The sequence below is a fragment of the Venturia canescens genome, chromosome 3, assembly GCF_019457755.1.
Source record: "Venturia canescens isolate UGA chromosome 3, ASM1945775v1, whole genome shotgun sequence".
Classification (NCBI taxonomy): Eukaryota; Metazoa; Arthropoda; class Insecta; order Hymenoptera; family Ichneumonidae; genus Venturia; species Venturia canescens.
In genome coordinates this window covers 18826795-18850022 of record NC_057423.1, presented here as the reverse complement: position 1 = coordinate 18850022, position 23228 = coordinate 18826795, and the positions used below count along the sequence as shown (strand labels likewise).

At 34.7% G+C, this 23228-nt stretch overlaps 1 protein-coding gene across 1 annotated transcript in view; it reads left to right on the top strand.

Annotated features, from left to right (window-relative positions):
* LOC122408437 (protein lin-11-like) overlaps positions 1-23228 on the top strand; it is a 715873-nt gene that overhangs the window by 550623 nt on the left and 142022 nt on the right. The window contains exon 6 of the mRNA XM_043415231.1: positions 409-1034. Coding sequence (XP_043271166.1) covers positions 663-1034 — 372 coding nt within the window. The 5' untranslated portion in view covers positions 409-662. The remainder of the gene's footprint in view (positions 1-408; positions 1035-23228) is intronic.

Below are 23228 nucleotides of genomic sequence, written 5' to 3'. Positions count from 1 at the left end.
CGTGCAAAGTTTTTTCTCAGCAATTACGCCACCTATCATGCTGATTTTGGGTGGAATCGAAAGAGAATTTATTAATGAATTTCCAGTTCAATTTTCAAAGCCTCAGATGACTCAGAAGTTTCGTAATTCAAAAAATCACTTGCCAATTTTACCCCCACCATGGCGAATCGTTTTATTCAGAGAATGTATTCGGCGAGAGCCTCGGGCCAGCAGACAACAGGGCAGTCAATGTACTTGTCTCGAGACTCTACCGAGTCTCTTGATACTATTCGTTACTCTACATTACTATAATTATGAGTTCGATTATTTGCAACTTTTTTTTAGTAAAACCGTCGTAACGCCTTTATCTTTTTTCAGATAAAAATTTCAATGGCATCTTTATTCAGGACATAAATTCGTATGTTGCAGAAATACGGGAGTAAGAAAAGAACGGAGCTTAAGTTCACCTGTAGAAGACTCTTCGTAAGCCGCATGGCAGTTCTGCACCCCGAATCGGTTTTACATGCGAACGAAATAAAATTGGGAGCCTCAAAGGTCATAGAGAGCTGAAATAGTATTTTGGTGAGTCCCATCCTATAAAATTTCGACACAACGCAGAGACGGTGGGCTCTTGTGGCCCACCTCCAACATCATTCAAGCTGGCGAGCGCTTTGACCGCTGGTATGAACCCCCACCATCCGGGCCATCCTGCGGCATATCCTCATCATTCCTCGTTGTCAAGTAGCCCACATCATTCAGGGCCTGGTGGAGGCCATCATGGAAGTTATACAGGAGGTGGTAGTACCGGTGGTGGTAATACGACAACACCCGACTTACCAAGTCCTCACTCACCTCCTACTCACGGAGGGCAAGCGGAGCCCGGAACCCTTTACGGATCTCTATCAAGTGGTCCGGGTTTGGGAAGCAATGGGAATCATCACGGGGCAGTCGGAATGATGAGCGATCATACTCACCATTCTGGACACATACATCCACATCTACAAAGTCATCCCGCATATCCAGTGGTTAATCACAATAACAACTGCACCCTAAAGGTATACAAGGTCATTTGCATTCTTCGTTAGTATTTATTAGGGTATACGAGAAAAAACAATATTGTTTTTTCCTTTGCATCTAGCCGAGAAAGTCGAATTAAGGTGAAAAAAAACATCTCCACAAGCTGAGCTCGCTAAAAAATTATTATGAACGTTGAATCGCGTTTGAAGATTTTCCATAAAAATAACCCAGGAAACTATTGAGACCTTTGATGATCATATCATAATTCTTTAGGAAAAAATCACACAAAATCCACAAGTAAATGTTTTTATAGAAAATCGCTTCCCCTACAAAAAAAAGTCTTGGTACTATCACCGTTTAAAGTTGAATCGATAAAAAAAAATTTTTTTCATAAGACTTTATAAATTGAATTTTTCGTTTGACGAACAAACTTTTTGGTAATTGTTCGTAAAGAATTAATTTCCCTATTGAAAAACTGTTATAATAATTATTTTTTTTATAAATTCACTTATTTTTATTGTTTCATGCTTGGTTTTCATAGGATAACAATGTTTTTCACTGCCATGGAAACATTTTTTATTTTCCCCTCCAATTTTAATAATTTTTTTATATATCGAAAAATAAGAAACATGGACCCAACTTCCGTTAGAAATTGTTACTTGTTAAATACGTGTCGCACTTCTTATGTATCTCTATTACATACAGATGATTCACTCCTGATTATTTAGAATTTTTTCGTATAACAAAAACTTACGATCCAATTTTAATAAAACACTAGGTGAGTCACAGTGCGCTCCACGCGCGTCATTTTCTTGCATAGTGTAACTTTTTATTTATATTTACCAGCATTCATTTACATTTAATAATTCAACTTATTAATAATACCAACACACAAAAAAAAGTGGTCAGTACCTAAAACCAGACCCATCAATCTCAACGTATGTTAGCCCGTTGAATCCGAATCCACGGTCAGATTGGTCAATATACCTCCAAAATTTTGAGTAAATTCCAAAAAACCGAAAAAAATGGCGAATAATCGCTGTTAAAAGCACGATAAAAGTTGTCTTCGATCTTAGTCGGGGGTGTTTTTTATGTAATTTGATGCGCTGAATCTGAATCTAAAGTCAGATTAGCTGATATACCCGCAAAAAAACAAGCGTCTATTTAACTCGTACGTCTTCAAAATTTTTTTTCCATGGAAAAAAACAAATGTTTTACACATGCATGATTCATCTTAGAATGTACACAAACAAAAGATCTATATATTCTGTATTAGGGTGTGTCGAAAATAATCGATATTTTTTTTCGGGCTCCACAAGCATTTTTCTTCTTATTATGCCAAACAATGAAGCTAGCCGAAAGGACAGCTCCAAATAAAATTATTTCGGCCGGCCCATCGCATACTTCAATTTTCCATAAGAATAACACGTGAAAAAAAAACTTCGGTGAACATTGTTCCATGTAAAAAAAAATGCACAGATATTCTACTGACGTATTTTTGTAGAGAATTGAATTCCCTACACGTATTTAAATATAATTTGTATTGATCCAATCGACGTCGAATTTTGTAAATAATACCAGAAGATCCTGAAAGAATCGGTTTTCTTATAAGTCCCCGTCACCATGGAGTAACAAATGACTATAGCTTTTATGTGATTTTTTTGGATTTAAAATCTTCTCAAAACAACTTCATAATGTTGAAATTTGGAGTTACTCATAAATTACTTGTCCCCGAATGATATCATGAATTTTAGTGCTGCACGTAACTCAAGTGGTAACTTTTTTCAATTTATTAGAAAATACTTAGCCTCGAATTGACATAATAAATTTTAATGCTGCACGTAAATTAGATGGAATTTTTTTTAATTGATTTAGCTGTTCGAATCAAATAAGAAGAATGAGGCATCGGTTTCTAAAATGATTTCAAGCGCGATTTTTCGGTTTTTTTATTTTTTACTTGTTATTTGATACTTTTGACACTTTAAAAAATAGACACAGATTAGTTTTTTTTTAAGATAATGTTTTTTCAAGATTTGTGAAATTTTTTTCGAATTGTTTTGTTGAAATTATTTACAGTTGGTTTCATAATTTTTTTTATGGATTTTTTTCACATTTTTCGTGATATGGTCAGGAAACAAGGGACTTTCAATGTACTTGTCCCAACTTTTTTTTCCCTAGGGGAATTTTGGAGATTGCTATATGTATCGTGTACAACCATCTGTCAGTTTTCGATGGTATGAGCGAACGAGTAGCGACAGCGATATAATAAATAATAAAATTTCGGGGAAATAGTGCATGATGTGAGAATTTGATTAGATGTTCTAATATGATTATAAAATGAACTACGTGAGTTTTGTTAAAACAGTGCGGGTTATTTTACTCCCATGTCAATCGGCCGTGAGTGTTTGTTGATATATAAGATATGGGTGTTGGAAAATTTCTCCTCGTATTGACTTGACTCTACGTACATTTTTCGTTCATTATAACCTCAAACGTTCTTTCCAACTAGAAAATTTATGTAGTGAAATTATATCAAAGAAAAAACACGCGTAATTGGTTATGTGTAAATGAATTCAAATAAATATTTAAAAATTTTCCTCAAGTAAATGTGTAACTCAACGTATTGTTGTCACATTCTTTTTCATTTGGTTTGGTTGTGCCCTTTCGTTTCTTTTTTCCACCTCCTTAGATTACAGTACATCTTTCGATTCATTCTCTAGAGAATATGTATGTTATGTATTTTTATTTTTTTACATTGATTTCATCCAAATTATTTATAAATTTTTAACGAAAAGTCGTCATACGATTGCTTGTTTATATGTTTTAAAACATGCATAGATATTCACTTGAATTGTTACATGGAGAATTTGGGAATTTATTTCAATAAATTATTGGGTGCCCAATATTTGTGATATCAAAATTTGTATCTTCAAAATGCAATGGACACCTCTAAAGTTTGACAGTGTGATGAAGCGACATGAATATTGAATATTTCCATGGCATGTTTGTCATTGGCATTATGGGTTGAAAAATTCGTGTCTGTAAGTCTACATCTGATCATTTTTGAATGCGATCAAATGTTTGGTCTGCGTATAACCATGGAGACATACGAAATTACACCGTTTTCCTTGCTTCAACATACAGCATGTCTTTTACTTTTTTATTGAATGTAACATAATAAGTTTCAAAAATGTGGTTCAGGTATTTTTGAAGTTTTTTTTCTCCGTAGTATCAATGTTTATATTAATGGTATACAGTGAGTACCTATAAACTTTGATATTTCTGTGAAGGCGTCAGGTGTGCCAATCTTTTCACTTTTTGCTTTCGACTGTACTATATGAATGAAGAAATGTATTACTAGAGTCTTTAGCTGCTTATTTCTGAATAGGTCTAGAATTACTGTCTTTGAAAACCAATGCACAGATACATCAAACAATTTTGAGTTCTGTTTGCTTTTAATAGTGCGCTGTCTTTATTACTTTTAGCGTTGACATAATTAATTTAATGAATCTGTGGTACTTATTTTTTCTGTCTATATCAAAATGTAGTTGAATGAACCGCAGCGGGTACTTGCAAACTTTGAAACTCCTGTGTATTCACATGTGCGCCAAGTATTATAACTTCCTATTTTTGATTATAGAATATGGGTATATATAAATAATAAAAATTATAAAAGAATTATAGAATATGGTTATGGATTATAAATGATAAAAAATAAAAAGTAATGAACAATGCTACAAAAAGTCAGCGGTGGCCCATTTGTGAATGGCATAAGAATTTATGTTTTCAAAATGCATGTGTTAAACAGTGAGCAAATGTGTTAGTCTTGACGCACTTCATACTTTTCTTTTCTCTGGTTAGACCTTGTGGTGGGTACATGCAGAGTTAAAAAATTTTGTACATTTTGTGCATCAACTTTCTATCTCTGAATATAGTAAAAAGAATGCTTCAAAAAGTCATTGGAAGTCCATTGTTCAATAAAATAAAAATTTCTAGCTTTTGAATCTAATTTATGAGGGATTCAGATCTACCTCACAACCGATTATATCAAAATACTACTAAAAAAAAAAAATACTTTTTTTTTCAAATGCATATATCTAGAAAACTTGAAGTGACTGAAAAAAAAGTTTTCACATAAAAATTATAGTTTCGTGTTAGCTTTCGAGCGGACGACTCGAAATAATTTCTACGTTCTGGTAACGATGATTTTTTACCGAAAGACGAGAGAATTATTTTTTTATTCAGAAGCAGCCATTTTTTTCTGGCTGCAAAAATTACAGAGTTTTCCAGTTTGTTTGACGATATCGCAAAACAATCACCAGAGTGGCACGAATCGAAGTTCTAGAGTAAAAAAAATATTATCAGAAATAATAATTTTTTTTATTCATAAGTGATACGGATCGAGGTACCGGTAAAAAAAATGAATTTGTGTAATTTAATCTTTCTTAGAACCTGGAAATTATTTCGAGTCGTCCGCTCGAAAGCTACCCCGAAACTACAACTTCTATGTGAAAACATTTGTTTTCAATCACTGCGAGTTTCCACGATATATTCATTTGACAAAAAACGGTATTTTCTGGAATTATGAATTTAAAAATCTGAAAAAATTCACATGGAGTGCCTTTTAATAGTACTTTGATATAACCAGTTATGAGATAGATCTGAGATGGTTGAAAAAAAATTGGCTGGTTTGACAGAGAATTATTCCCCTTGAGAAAAAAAGGTTGGGACAAGTACATTGATGGTCCCTTGTTTCTGGATGACATAGAAAAAAAATTCAGAACCACGAAAAAAATTCTATAAATATAATAAACGAAAAATTGTTAAGTTCAAAAAAATTCAACAATAAAAAACAATCGAAAAAAATTCTGTAAAGAAAAATAAAATTTTTCAAAAAAAATCATAAATATTGAACAAATTGAAAAATGTACTATCCAAGTTACATGCAGTATAAAAATGTCTGATATTAATTAGAGGCCAAGTTTTTATTGATAATTTGGAATATTTATTGAAGAAATCGGAAACTTTAATTGAAACTCATGATAATTATTTTCAAGAAAAAAGTTAATGAAAAAAAAGTCATAACGGAAGTTACGTGCAGTACTAAAATGTATTATATCAATTCGAGGTCAAGTATTTATCAGTTATTCGAAATATAATCTCCGGCGACAAATGGCGTTGAGAATCCTTGTCGGGCTCACAACGTTTTATCAAAATTACTAAAAAATTAATGGAAATGAAATCATTAAAAATTCACATGAAAGTCATTCGTTACTTCAACAAGGTACATACTTTAAAGAATCGATTTCCCTCCGATTTTCAGGATCCCCTGGTATTATTCACAACATTCAACTTCGATTGGATCGGTACAAATTATGTTCAAATACGTCTTAAACGTACTTGTCCGGCCCATCACTTTTTATTCAAATTGCTCATTCGAAAACAAATCAGAGCTGCTCTAAAATGACAAATATAATAAAATCGATAGAAATAAAAATAATATCTCCAAGTAATTTGAACTTGATTGTTCGCAAGTTCGTATAGCAATATCCACTTCTTGAAAATGAGAAATAATCAGGCACATTACAAGAAATTTTCGAACGTACTCAGCCATGCATTGTTTTTTTTTTCTATAGTCACGTACACATTTTGATAAATACCACTAGTCGAGTACGACACGTGGATTCCTGGAATTTGGAGAAAAATTATTTTGTTGTGAATTCTGACTTCATATGATATAAATAGATTAATCAACTTTATCTTTCATTTTCGTTTCATTTTGACAAGAGCGATTCGAAGGAAAATTATTTCCTTGGGAATTACTGTTCCTTAATATTAACATATGCATTAACTTTGTTTTTGATTTGTTTTCGAATGAGCAATTTGAATAAAAAGTGATGGGCCGGACAAGTACGTTTAAGACGTATTTGAACATAATTTGTACCGATCCAATCGAAGTTGAATGTTGTGAATAATACCAGGGGATCCTGAAAATCGGAGGGAAATCGATTCTTTAAAGTATGTACCTTGTTGAAGTAACGAATGACTTTCATGTGAATTTTTAATGATTTCATTTCCATTAATTTTTTAGTAATTTTGATAAAACGTTGTGAGCCCGACAAGGATTCTCAACGCCATTTGTCGCCGGAGATTATATTTCGAATAACTGATAAATACTTGACCTCGAATTGATATAATACATTTTAGTACTGCACGTAACTTCCGTTATGACTTTTTTTTCATTAACTTTTTTCTTGAAAATAATTATCATGAGTTTCAATTAAAGTTTCCGATTTCTTCAATAAATATTCCAAATTATCAATAAAAACTTGGCCTCTAATTAATATCAGACATTTTTATACTGCATGTAACTTGGATAGTACATTTTTCAATTTGTTCAATATTTATGATTTTTTTTGAAAAATTTTATTTTTCTTTACAGAATTTTTTTCGATTGTTTTTTATTGTTGAATTTTTTTGAACTTAACAATTTTTCGTTTATTATATTTATAGAATTTTTTTCGTGGTTCTGAATTTTTTTTCTATGTCATCCAGAAACAAGGGACCATCAATGTACTTGTCCCAACCTTTTTTTCTCAAGGGGAAGTTTATGGTTTGATATCACGCCTTTTTTCTCAAAAGTTCCTCATTTATGTTATGACGGTTATAGTATTTTAGTTTAAATTTCTATGAATTATTTGCTTAGTACATTTTTATAGATTCCATTCTCATACGAACATTTTTTTATGGGATAATCTTTTTCATGAAATTATCAGCAAATAAGGGACCATCAATGTACTTTTCACAACCTTATTTTCCCTGGGTATGATGTCCGGCTTATAAAGTTGGTTTCCACCATAGAAAACCAATTTTTCGTAAAAATTGTAGTGAAAATATTTCGTCACAAGTCTGCCCTTGAACTTTGGCGATTTTTTCTCTTATACTCTAATATGTTATGCCTATTAGGAACTCAAAAGCATGGAGGAATCCGGGATGAGGCCCGAGAAATTAATTTCGGTTTATAATGTTGGTTTCCACGTAAAAGACCAATTTTTCTTCAAAATTGTACTGAAAATATTTAGGCACTGGTTTGGTCTTGGACTTTGGTGATTTTTCTCCTTGTCTTCTAATATGTTTTGTCTATTGGGAACCCAAGAGCTTGAAGAAATGCGTGTTGTAGGCCGTAATATGATTTTCGGCCTATAACGTTGGTTTCCACGAAAAACAACAAATTTCTCGTCAACATTGTACAGACAATATTCCGTCACAGGTCTGTCCATGGACTTGGGCTATTTTTTTTCTTCTACTCTAATATGCTATGCTTATTGGGAACCCAAGAGAATGGTAGAAAGCGGGTTGGGGGCCGAGATATGATTTTCGGCTTATAACATTGGTTTCCACAAAAAAGGACCTATGTTTCGTCAAAATTGTACTGGAAATATTTCGGCACTGGTTTTTTCTTCCACGTTGGTGATTTTCCCCCTTATCTTCTCATATGTTTTGTGCAATAGGAACCCTAAAGAGTAAAGAAATGCGTCTCGTGGGCTGTAATATGATTTTCGGCTCATAACGTTGGTTTCCGCGACAAAAGATCTATTTTTCGTCAAAATTATACTGCAAATATTTCGTCACCGGTCTGTCCTTGGCCTTTGGCAATTGTTTCCAAGTCTTTAAACGAAGAAAGAACTGACGTAAAGATTTCCTTAATAGAACAGATTTTATTTATCCCTTTTCTTCAAAATTCAAATGAAAGAACACGAAAAATCCAACAGATTTGCCCACTTTAAATGTCGCTTTTGCATTCTGAATCTAGAGATTTCATCTCATCCAAAATGTGCTCCCAATGAAATATATTTCCAAAGTTTGCAAGTGGCCGCTGAGGTCCAATTATCCACAGTTTGATAGTTGCTGAAAAAAAGTATCCAAAAACTTCTAACATTTATTATGCCAGAACTCAAAGCAGCAAAAAAAACTAAGCGAACTTAATTCAACAGAGCAACAGAATTCAAAGACGTTTAAGGTACCTGCATTGGTTTTGGAGGAAAACCATTTCAGGACAATTCAGAAATGAATTTAGAAATTCGAAAACTCACAATGGAGTAGAAAAAGGAAAATTGAAGTATTTAGAAAAGCGGAAGACTTTTGTGATGAATTTTCTAGATTACATGATACGGTTGGAGTAAATGATTTGAATGATTGGCACACATGCTGCAACACAGAAATATCAAAGTTTGGAAGTATTCGCTGTATATCAGTCATACAAACTTCAATACTATTTGAAAAGGAACACTTAAAAACTTGCATTTACCTTACATATTACCATAATCAAAGATAAGGGGTGATCCGTCGCATATATATTTATCCACAGAAATTTCAGAGTTCGCAGGTATCTGCTGCGGTTCAATGTATCTGCGCAATGAGCTTCGAAGACAGCAATTTCAAATCTATCCATAAATGAGCAACTGAAGACTTTTATAATCAATTTTTTACTTCATATAGATGTTACAGTTAGAGTCAAAATGTAAAATGTATGGCACAGTATTTAAATTGTATAGTTTGCAGATTTTTGCAGTATTTTAATGATCCGAATCTACAGCATTATAATGAAAAGTTGTCAAAAGTCATGATGTTACATTAAAATGACATAGGGCACATTGCATTCAGCAATTCTGTAAGTTTCTGGGGATGTTGGTAGGCACCATATTTGATCGCATCCAAAACTGAGCAACAGTAGACTTATCGGAATGAATTTTTTTTATAATTCCATATTTGTAGTTTGCAAAGTGGAAATACTCAACATACATGTCATTCTATAAGTTTTGTTATCAAAATTTGTGTTTGCATACCGCATTCCTAAGATACGACTTTTCATATCATTAGCAAAAAAAGCATCCAATGGCTTTCTGGAAAAGTTTTCAAATTTATCACTTGACAGACCTAATGGGAAAAGAATATATAACTGCACACTATACCAAGACCAGATTTTTTTTGAAAATCTGATTTACAAAATGTGCAATTCAAGATCACGGTTAGAAACCTCTCGAATCATGTTACCACAATCATCATGAAGGAGTAGAAAATCATAGGACACATATTAGGGAACGAATTAAAAATATGAATCGGTTCGCTGCAAACTGAGCGGGTGAAAACAAGGATCGGAGAGGGCAGAGCCAAACTGAATATCAAGCAAAATATGGGGATGTTTAAAAATAATGACCACACAAGAAATAAATTAGAAAACATTTATTCAATTAAAGTTTCTAATATCATTCTAACAGTTGCGTGTATTTTTGTTCTATTTATTCGTATATATAACCTATGTACACATGATATATAACCACGCCACTGACAATTTATTCGCACTGGACAATATTTCTCGTACTCTGGTTTAATTGAAGGATTATTTCAGTTAACACTTATTTCCAATCGAACGAAATAATGAAATCTTGAAAAGTTTCGTTGACATATATGCATCGCGCATTTTTTATATTCTTTTTCACACACACATCACAGACTACATTTACGCGGCCGCTTTGATACCGGTTTAATATATCACAAATAACAAAATAAATAGTAATATGCACTTCTTTAGATGACGAAAATTATTTTTTTATTGATCCCGCACGCACTTCGTAATGTCGAAACTCTGTTCATACGATCAAAAACTGACACATGGTTTATACATATATATATGTATATCGGTCGAATTTATGACTGCTGTTACCAGCTGTGCTGCGCCGTGTGCTACGTTCTGAAGTTGACGTCAGATTTCCAATCATCAACAACTAATTTCAACAACCAATCACAACGTCTAAAAATGGATGTCGTCAGATCCAACGAATCAGAAACTCGAGAGCATCAAAGTGCCTTTGATGGTGTTTATAAATACAGACGCATAAATTCTTGAATGTGTTGGTAACTTTTGCATAATCTTGAGCCCGTGCAAAGTTTTTTCTCAGCAATTACAACACCGATCATGCTGATTTAGGGCGGAAACGAAAGAGAATTACTCAATTGGCTTAAACTTCAATTTTCAAGTTGCTAAATGGCTCCTGAGCTTCGTAATTCAATAAAATCACATGCCAATTTTACCCCCACCACGGCGAATCGTTTTATTCAGAGAAAGTATAGTCTCGGCGAGAGTCTCGGGCCAGCAGACGACAGGGCTGTCAATGTACTTGTCCCAAGACTCTACCGAGTCTCTTGATAATTATATATAATATATAATATATAATATATAAACACTACATAATATCTGAAAATGGTCAATTCCGTTGGACTTGGTCAGTATTATGTTTTTTTTTCTCTGTCTCTTTTTCTGTCAAATTTTGAGGAAAATCAATGAAAATATTTGTTTTATTAAAAAGCTTTCATATCTTTTTTACTCGTAATGATTTCATCCAAAAAATTCAAAATATAAAGTTATTTATAAATAAGGCGGAAAAATTCTCCAATGATACGAAATATTCATAAACCTTATGGAAAATGATTTCAATCTCACAAAGTTGTAAAAACATTCGAAATCGTTAAAAAACTAAGGGAATCATTTCAAACGTTCGGAGAATATTAAACCGTTAAAAATTGCACAAAACTTGACGAAAATCATTGAAGAAATTTTTTTTCAACATTACATAAAAACATTCAAAAACTTTTTAAAATTTTATTGGGAAACATGTTGTATCGTTTAGAGCTACCACAGAAAAAAGATTTGATACCAAATCATAAAAATTCCCTTTCGGGAAAAAATTCGGACAAGTAAATTGGTGATCGCCCGTTTTCGCATTAAATTTCAAAAAATGTAAACAAAAATTCTCAAACCACGCAATGAAAATGATTTCAAACCGTAAAAAAATATGAAATATATTACAGTCCCACAGTGGATAATATCATCCACTAATGCTGTTAATTAGTGGATAATATTATCCACCAATTATGGAGAGCTTGTTGCTTGCTGCTATCTTCGCTTCCGTTAGGCAGTTCTGTTCCGCTTTGGCTCTTTGTGTCGTCCAACTGTCTATTGGTTAAGTACGGAAAGGTCGGTCATATAGGACTCACCATAAGTGGATAATATTATCCACTAATGCTATTGATTAGTGGATAATATTGTCCACTAATATACCGATTATGCAGTATTTTTATCGCTAATAGGAGTATTGAAGAGAACTTCAAAGATTCAACACACAAAACCAACATCCATGGTTTAGATTGTTGACTATAATTGTTTGTCTCCATGCAGCTTCTCATTTAATAGTTAGTAAGAAATGAAAAAAACATTATTTACAAAAATTTCATTTATTTCAGCATGTATGGCAGAGCATTCCTTGATTAATCAACCAAATTCTACATTCCACACTCTGTTGACTTTGGTTCTTGAGCCCATCAATAGCAAATTACACGAAATTAAAAAGTATTTTTTACTATTACGATTTTATTGAAAATGTCAAAATTCTTGCCTACTAATAACTATTAATTTTGCAAAAAAAAAATAGGTAAGAAGCTACAAGAATATATCGATGTGACGAGCACTTTCATCTCGTATGTAAACATTTTTTTCCAAGATTGCTTCAATCAAATTTTCAATTTTCTCATCGCAGAGTATAGAGTTGTCATTTTTATTTTTTTAACTTACAATTAGCGTTATTGTAGTTAGCTCAGCTTAATTTAATCCGAAAAACAAGATTGCTGAACTTTTGAGAAAAAAGACGCGATATAAAATCCTGTTAAACTATTAGATAAATCAGGGAAGGAGTTTAATAATAAAATACAGCCAATAACCCTCAACTGCGATAACATGAATCATTATTTTATTTTGTTGATTACATGAAAAGTAAACAGACGATAAATAACAATCTTAAGGATATGTGATCGCATTCTTTGATTTGTGTTCTAACAATAGAGATTGATATTTTCCAACATGAGATATAAGTTCCATTACAGATTGATACCGTTCATGATAACATAAATAACAGGAGTTTGAGATGATGAACAGATAGATTTCATACAGAATAGATGATGTACGATAATTAGGTTTAAAGAAACTTACGTTTATCCCCGAAAATTCAATTCACGTGAACCTCTCAAGTAGGTATCAGTTAACTAGTCAGAATCGATCGTACCATTTATTAATACTCTTCTGAAGTCCATTGAACAATATTGAATTGTATTTAATTCCGGTTCGTATTTAAAACTTTCAAAATTATAGGCTCATTGGTGCTGATCGTATTGATTGGTATGATGTTGATAGACGACTGACTATCAGCCCTATTCATAAACAACCCTTAACAACCAACCAAAACAAATCAAACACGACTTTATTAACATCCTTTTATTTCTTTTCTCTGAGCCTCCTTTAAATATTACAGTTGGCCATGGATCCTCTGCTATAGTGTTACCCGATCATATACTATATTTTTAACATTACCGCCCGCCTTCGTTCATCGTAGATGACGAATAACTTTCAGGATCAGCTGAGCCATCTAAAGGACATAACTTTTGAACTGGTCGACTAATAATCGAATGATTTGTTTTGACAGTAACCACTCGAACAACATTATCTAGTCCGGGATGAACCTTGATAATTCGTCCTATTGGCCATTTTGATGGTGGATATCTTTCATCCATAATCAAAACGAGGGTTCCAGGTTTCAAAGATTCAGCGGATCGATTCCATTTGTAAACTGACTGAAAATGTTGAAGATATCCTTTCGACCATTGTTTCCAAAATCCTTGAACCATATGAGATAAATATTGCCACCGTGATTGTTTTGAGATCTGCAGATGTTCTAAATTCGCTTCAGGAATTAAAGTAAGAGGTTGCCCGATCAGAAAATGAGCAGGAGTTAACACATTTAATGATTCAAGATCGTTGTTCAGAGGGCAGAGGGGCCGGGAATTTAATACCGCTTCTATTTGAATGAGCAGAGTCGAGAATTCTTCGAAAGTTAAAGTTGACACTCCCACTACTCTTTTAAGATGATATTTCATTGATTTAACGGCTGCTTCCCATTTACCGCCAAAATGAGGAGCAGCAGGTGGATTGAAAATCCATTTGGTTCCATCAGACGCGATAATATTAGCGAGTTGATTTAGTTCTTGAGATGACGATAAAAATAGTTGTTTTAATTCTTTGTCCGCTCCCTTAAAGTTGGTTCCACAATCGCTTGTTAAGGTAGAACGAATTCCTCTTCGACCAGTAAACCGTTTAAAAGCAGCTAAAAACGCATCTGCACTATAGTCACTGACTAATTCGAGATGTATTGCTGAGGTAGACAAACAGACGAAGACCGCAACCCAGGCCTTATAGGATTTTGCATTTATTCCCTTCCAAGTTTTGACGTTAAACGGTCAAGCATAATCTACACCTGTATGTAGAAAAGCTCAGGATGGAGTTACTCTTTTCGCAGGTAATTGACCCATTAAATGTTGGGCATGTTGCCGACGAAATCTTGTGCAGATAACACATTTTAAAATTAGCGATCTCACTGGGTTTCTTCCTCCTAAAATCCAAAAATTTTGACGAATATAAAAAAGAGTTTCTTGAGTCGATCCATGCAATGTTTTAAGGTGCGCTGCACGAATGATTAGCGTCGTGAGTGGGGATTGTTTCGGAAGGATATATGGATGTTTTTCATTTTCAGGAAGCGTTGAATTTCTGAGCCGCCCGCCAACGCGCAATAATCCTTTGTTATCTATAAATGGTAACAATTTAAGCATTGATGACGATTTTGCCAGTGGTTTGTTCGCTGCCATCGATTGAATTTCTGACTTAAAATGAATATTCTGGATCGTTTTTATCCAAAATTCACGAGCGTCTTCAATTTCATCGGGAGAAATTGAATGATTAATCGAAATGTCTTTCGTTTTCCGAAATCGTTGAATAACTCTTTTACAAATTATCGTAATCCGAAGTAATCGATCTAGGGATGAATATTTCATCATGAGATCCCATGGTTCAGTTTGATGAGCGTGTTGAATAATTACATGAGATGATTTCAGATTTTCCTCCAACATTTGAACAGAATTTTCAATAACCGAAGATTGCGATGGCCAATCGTCTGCTTCGTCACGGAGCCACGACGGTCCCGTCCACCAGCTAGAATGTTTTTTAAGTTCATTTACAGTTAAACCTCTCGTAGCACAATCAGCTGGGTTGGCTATTCCTGAAACGTGCTTCCATTGAGCTTGTGGTAACGTTTCTTGAATAAAGCATGTTCTATTATGAACAAAATCTTTCCAGCGTGAAGGGTGATGATTTAGCCACGTATGAACTATAGACGAATCCGTCCAATTATAGCACGGAACATCTATCAAATTTAATACTTTTCGACAATGAGCCATTAACTTAGTGAGAAGAACTACCGCTGATAATTCGAGTCTTGGAATTGTCATCCGCTTTAATGGTGCTACTTTAGTTTTTGAACATACTAGAGCAATTTTAGCATTATTGTTCAATTGAGTGGACTTAATGTAAATTACTGCTGCCATTGCTGATTGGGAAGCATCACAAAATCCATGCAATTCTAAACGACTGTTTGCTTGAATATTCAACCATCGGGGAATGTGAATAGTTTCTACACCTTCAAGAGATAAAAGCAGATGTTGCCATGTTTCAAGTTGAGGTGAAACTAAAAGATCATCCCAATGTAATTTAATAGTCCATAATTCTTGCATAAAAATTTTCGCTTTTATGAATACCGGAGAAAGGAACCCTAAAGGATCGAAAAATTGCGCAATTCGTGACAATACAGTTCGCTTTGATACAACTTTTTTTATAGTCGGTTTAAGATTGAAATGATATTTATCAGTAGACGGAATCCACGATAATCCTAAAGCGTGGATTGATGTCTCTTCGATTAGTTTTGCTTCCGAAACAGCTTGATGTTCTTGAGGAATCTCTTTTAATATTTTTAAATCGTTGCTGACCCATTTTCTCAAAGGTAATTGACCCGCCATACAAATATTTTGAACTTGCTGTACAATTTTTTGTACCTCTTCCACTGAATCTCCCCCTCCAAAAATGTCGTCAACGTAACGTCCTTTTGATAATGGATCTATCGCAAGAGGAAATCTGTTCCCTTCATCTTGAACTAACTGAGCGAGGACTCTAAGTGCGAGAAATGGAGCACATGATAAACCGTATGTAACGGTTGCAAGTTCGTATTTGATCAGCGATTCGTTTTCCTTCCAAAATATTCTTTGGAATTTGCGATCGTCAGGGTGGACTTGAATCTGTCGATACATTTTCTCAATGTCTGTGGAAAAGATGTACTTAAATTGCCGAGTCCAGAGGATAACATCAAATAAATCCACTTGCAATTTTGGCCCTGAATGTAAAATATTATTAATGGGTTCCCCGTCTTGTACTTTACAAGATCCATTGAATACAACTCTTAGTTTTGTAGTGAGATTTGCTTCGCGGACAACGCCATGATGAGGTAAATAAAAAATTTTTTCTCCTTCGGGGTCTGGGCTACTAATTCGATTCATGTGATGCAACTTTTCATATTCATCGAGAAAAGCTGCATATTTGTTAAAATAACTTTCATCTTTCTCGAATCGTTTGTATAAATGAGATAGCATCTGTAATGCATTCTGAGTCAAATTACCCAAATAATCAATTGGTTTTTTCAAAGGGAGCTTGACGATATATCGTCCGGTGGAATCTCTGGAATGAGTTTCTTTGAAATGATTTTCACATTCTTGATCAATTTTTGAGTACGGACATGGGTGTTTAGGGTTTATTTCCTCTTGTACCCAAAATTTTTCAAATATTGAATGAAGGTCGTTATCTACCCGGCAATGAAAACTCTGATTTATTTGAGATCCCACAAGTTCTTGAGCAGGACCTGAAATGACCCACCCGAACTTGGTACGTTGAGCGACAGGGCCAAATATTCGTCCTTTTATTATTGAATCTTCTAATAATAATTGACCGTAAATATCAGCACCAAGTAATATGTCAATTTTGTCTGGAATATTGAACGTTGGATCAGCCAATAATAAATTTGATAAATGTGACCAATTTGACACATTGATATAATGACTTGGGAGCATTGAAGTCAACTTCGATATAACGTGAGTATGTACGGTAATGCTTGTTAACGAATCATGCATTGACATAAGCTTGACGGATACGATCCCTTTTGTCACGCACGCTTTGATACCACCAATTCCAGTTATTGGAATTGAAGATGATTGTCGAGAAAGACCCAACGATTGAGTGAGCTTTTCAGTAATCAGAGATATCTCAGATCCTTCATCCAATAAAATCCGAGCTTGCGCAATTTGCCCTTGTTCCGTACAAATTGTAACTCGAGCAGTCGCCAATAAAATCGGAATTTTCAAATCATTACTTCGCTTCTGAACGTGATTAACAATTGGCAAACTGTCAGTCACCAGTGTCACATTAGATGCCGTACTGGAATGATGACGTAATGGTTGATTTTGAGAAGAATCTTGTAAATGCAAAGTCGTATGATGATGCTGACCGCATTTAAGACACCGTCTAGTTGAAAGCATTTACTTTGACGATGAAATCCAAGACAGTTAAAACATAAATTGCGCGACGAGATGATCGATTTTCGTTGTTTTGGAGTTTTTGTCTGATAATCGGGACAATACAGAATATAATGATTCTCTGAACACAACGGGCATGACAACTTTTTCGTTGCGGGTTCAATAGAGTCCGGATTTTGACTTGAGAAATGAGTCCGAATAACTGGAGGTCGACTTTGGTTACTTATTTTTCCTAATTGAGACTTTTCAAAAACTTGAAGAGACAACAGCCGAGTCATAATAAACTCTCGAAATTGATTCCATGAAGGTGGTTCTTTAGATGACCCGAGATGGTATTCCCATGCTTTAACTGTTTCACAATCCAATCGTTGAGTGGCAATAAATACAAAACATCGTCCCATTCATGTACAGGTCGGTTTAGCGATTCTAATGTTCGAAAAATTTGCATTATTGACGTATATAAGAATTCGAGTTCACTAGCAGATTCTCGTGTCATTTTTTTTTTAACGAAAACAAAGAGGACATTGCGGAATTGACGATAAGTCGTTTGTTTTCATAAAAACTGATCACCAACTCCCAAGATTTTTGGAAATTATTAGATGTAAGAGCAGTGTTTTTTAACAAATGCTCAGCTGATCCTATCAAGCTTGTTTTTAAATATTGTAACTTTTCGACTGGTGAAATGGAGGAATTCTGTATCACTAATGACGAGAAAAGATCTCGGAAAGGTAACCAATCGATGAGAGACCCATTAAATTTCGGGAGATCTATGCGAGGAAGACGCGGTGATTGACGCATGTTCATAGACGATTGACATTCTACATTTGTTGATGACGCAGCTGGTGTAAAACTCGAATCATGTTCAATCATCAATAATTTAATCCGTTCAATTGTGTCTAAATAACTTTCGTAAGTTTGCGAATAAACATTATTTTTTAAATATGTTTCCTGAGATATGAGTTCGCGATCTGTCGTATCTAACCTCGTTACAGCAAGACTGATGGCTTCATGATTAATAAGAAATTTGTCCCATTCTTCTTTCAAGGCTTGAATTCGTGGTTCAATTCGAGTCGTGGTGATATTGCCAATTCCAATTTTGATCAATTTATCGTATGCTTCCGAAATATAGTTGATATACATCTGTTGATGATTAATTCGATTCTTGACGTGTTCCAATCTCATTTTATTGCGGTAGAATTCTCCGACGTGAACTACTGATTCAATCCCAGATAGATCCGGCTCGAAGGACCAGAAAATGTTAAACTAATAGATAAATCAGGGAAGGAGTTTAATAATAAAATACAGCCAACAACCCTCAACTGCGATAACATGAATCATTATTTTATTTTGTTGATTACATGAAAAGTAAACAGACGATAAATAACAATCTTAAGGATATGTGATCGCATTCTTTGATTTGTGTTCTAACAATAGAGATTGATATTTTCCAACATGAGATATAAGTTCCATTACAGATTGATACAGTTCATGATAACATAAATAACAGGAGTTTGAGATGATGAACAGATAGATTTCATACAGAATAGATGATGTACGATAATTAGGTTTAAAGAAACTTACGTTTATCCCCGAAAATTCAATTCACGTGAACCTCTCAAGTAGGTATCAGTTAACTAGTCAGAATCGATCGTACCATTTATTAATACTCTTCTGAAGTCCATTGAACAATATTGAATTGTATTTAATTCCGGTTCGTATTTAAAACTTTCAAAATTATAGGCTCATTGGTGCTGATCGTATTGATTGGTATGATGTTGATAGACGACTGACTATCAGCCCTATTCATAAACAACCCTTAACAACCAACCAAAACAAATCAAACACGACTTTATTAACATCCTTTTATTTCTTTTCTCTGAGCCTCCTTTAAATATTACAGTTGGTCATGGATCCTCTGCTATAGTGTTACCCGATCATATACTATATTTTTAACAAATCCCAAAAGTTCCTCTTGGGGAAAAAAGGTTGGGACAAGGACATTAATTGTCCCTTGTTTCCTGATTATATCACGAAAAATGTCAAAAATATTCCATAAAAAAAATTATAAAACCAAGTGTAGTAAATAATTTCAACAGAACAATTCGAAAAAAATTTCACACCGATGCCTCATTCTTTTTATCATTCTAAAACCTCAATCAATTGACAAAAAAATTCATCTCAGTTACGTGTAGCATTAAAATTTATGATATCGATTCGAGGCCAAGTATTTAAGAGTAATTTGGAATATTCATTCTTGTGGGGGAACCATCAGGAACTTGAGAGATTTCTAATGAATCAAAAAAGTTACTGTTTGAGTTATGTACAGCCCTAAAATTTATGATATCAATCGGAGGACAAGCGTTTTATTAGCAATTCCGAGTTTTAATAATATTGTTCTATGGAGCGTTTAAATAAAATAAAAAAATCACATCACAAGTTGGCCATTACCACTGCTCTATGGTGGCAGAGATTTAGAAGATAATCTATTCTCCTCAGACTTTCAGGATCCCCTGGTATTATTGACAATATTCGACGTCGATTTTGGATCGGTACAAATAATGTTTAAATATGTGTTAAAAGTACTTGTCCGGCCCATCACTTTTCATTTAAATTTTTCATTCATGCTGATTTTGGGCTCATTCGACAGAGAATTTCTTACCTAGCTGAAAGTTCAATTTTCAAAGCCTTACATTACTCATGAGCTTCGTAATGAAAGAAAATGACATGCCAATTTTACCCCCACCACCGCGAATCGCTTTATTCAGAGAAAGTATAGTCTCGGCGAGAGACTATATTGTATCAAGAGATTCTACCGAGTCTCTTCATACAAAATCGAAAAAAACTAGATGTTTTGGGTGCAGATCAGCTGACCACGAGATTAAAACTTGCCCTAACAAAGAAAAAGGACCGAAATATTTTAAATGCAACCGATTTGGTCACATTTCCCTGAAATGCGAGTATTCTCCAAAAAATATTCGTAACCAAGAAGAAAGAATTAATTTGGTGACGACGAATGAAGGAACAATCGTGGTAAGCATTTCGGAGTCAGAAATTACAGCATTACTCGATACAGGGAGTTGTAAAACACTATTGCGAGAAGATGTGTATCGGAAAATTGGAAGCCCAGCCCTATATTCAACGGAACGAATTTTTAAAGGGTTCGGAAATTTCAAAAGTAAAGCGATTGAGGTTTTTGATACCGAACTAATGATTGATGGTGATGTTTATACAAGCACAGTATACGTTGTACCGACACGAACGATGGATTCTCAAATGTTGTTGGGAAAAGACGTACAGAGATACATGGACAATTGGACATTCATATTCAAGAAGGAATAATGACTATTCGAAAATTGGGGGACATTGAATCTAAAGGAAATGATGTTGGACAAGAATTCGAAGAGAATAAAAAGCAAGATAATAATGGAAAACAATTCGACGATGTGTTGGCTTCGATAAATTGCATAGAACTCGGAGAGGTAGATCTAGCAACACCATATCGAGAAAAAATTCAAAAACTAATAGACGACCATAAACCTTGCTAACAAGTCCAGACCGATGTTGAGACACGAATAATTTTAAGCGATCAAGAACCAGTTCGTTCGAAATCTCGAAGATTATCTCCTCAAAAAAAAACAAAAAAATCAAGTCGAAGCACGTATTCAAGTCCAGTTGTTATGGCTAAAAAAAATGGGTCTTACCGAGTCTGTATGGATTATCGCCTTCTTAATAAAAAAATTATACGTGATCGATTCCTGATGACTCTCATTGAGGATCGAATCGATGCGCTTGCCACAGCGCAAGTTTTCTCTGTTCTTGACTTGAAAAACGGATTTTTTCATGTACCAGTTGCGATTGATAGTCGTAAATATACGTCATTTGTTACACATGAAGAACAGTACGAATTTTTGAAAACACAGTTCGGCCTCTGCAACAGTCCGACTAATTTTCTACGATTCATAGACGAAGTTTTTCATGATCTGAGCAAGCGAGGAATTGTCTTACTTAGCTTATATGGATGATCTTATAATTCCAGGAAAAGATGAACAAGAAGCGTTTCTCAAAGAAACTCTTAACGTGGCAGCTGAAAAAGGTTTGATGATTAACTGGAAAAAAATGTTTTTTCTTACAGCGAGAGGTCGAATATCTCGGACATCTAATTGGAAATGGTAGCGTGCGTCCATCGTCAACGAAAATTAAAGTCGTTGAAGGATATCGGAGACCCAATTCCCGAAAGGATATCCAAAGTTTCCTTGGTCTGACCGGATATTTCAGAAAATTTATTCCGAATTATGCGAAAATTGCTTATCCTTTGTCAGACATATTAAAAGGAAATCAAAAGTTTTATTTTAAACCAGAATAAGAACGTACGTTCTGTGAATTGAAAAATATCCTCACAACTCAGCCAGTGTTACGTATTGTGACGATTTTTTTATTTTGAATAAAGAAGATGAACGAAAATTAAGAGATGACACAAATGTCCTCCCGTCCGTTTCGTTCGATGCTTCGGCCACGCAACGATTCTGTGGGACCTTGTTAAGAGAAAAAGAATATTTGATTTATTTGTCGATTTAATTATTCCATGTAAATCGGGAGAGTCAAATTCGAATTAGGAGGAAGGCCAATCGTCGTTGACAATGTATTTCGAGCAGGACTCATGCATTTGGCCGTCTTCCTGTGAGAAATGGAACAAGGGAAAGATTCGAAGAAGGACGAGAACATCTAACGTCGGCGTACTTCGAGCAGGGCTCGTACGCATCAACACAATTACACCACACCGACACACACACAAACAGGGTGGTCACTGTAGAACGTTCCCGAAGGTCCGAGAAATTCGAAATTTCCAACGATCGAGAAGTGATCTACATCGATATTGCGCAGGGGAGTCCCGCTAAAAGGGGCGTCAGACCCTATAAAGTTGAAGGATTTTTATCCCGTAATTAAAAATGTGACTCGGAACAATTACTCTTTTGTCGTTGCTCATATTGTAATCATCGATATTCTTGGGCCAGGGGTTATTTTTTTGTAACATCGAGAGATAAATAAATGTTCCCGCGAAAATTCGGGGCCCCGTCTAACGCCCGTTAGAGAGAATAGATGCGACGCACCTGTTACTGGACAGTGGAAAATTGGGGAAAGAGGGGCGATAACGCGCTGTGTAATGAGGATCGATATCCTCAGATTTTCGGGGAGTATCGAGCGGACCAGACGTGCGATCTTGGGGAATCAGTCACACACGCCGTAAGTCTAACCTTTCGTTGTTCGTTTCGGTCGGTGGACTCTTATTCGAATTGAATTTTCCCGTGGGATAATTGGTATTATTTCATCACATTTTATTTTGTGATTTTGCCCGGTCTAGTAATTTGAAGTCTCGAGAAAACGTGTCACGGCGGCGGTTCTACCCCGTATAAAGTCGGCTTTCATTTTCCCTGTAACCCGCGTTCTGATAACTCGGGATAGAAAAGTAAAGTTGGATAAATTCTTAGTTGCGTGGCCGTACTCGGAAATCTCAAAATTTAATGTAATAATAGTTCGAGAAAAGTCGTGGGAAAGAGTCGGGAAAAAGCGTAGAAGTGTGAGTGAGAAGGAATGAGTGGATCGGGACTGCGAACGCGTGTGACGGGTAATAGCTCGACTGACAAGGAAAGGTACTTTAGTGTCCGCCTCCGATTTTGATAATTTTTTTCTATGTTATAGTCCATCCAAAAATAAGAGAC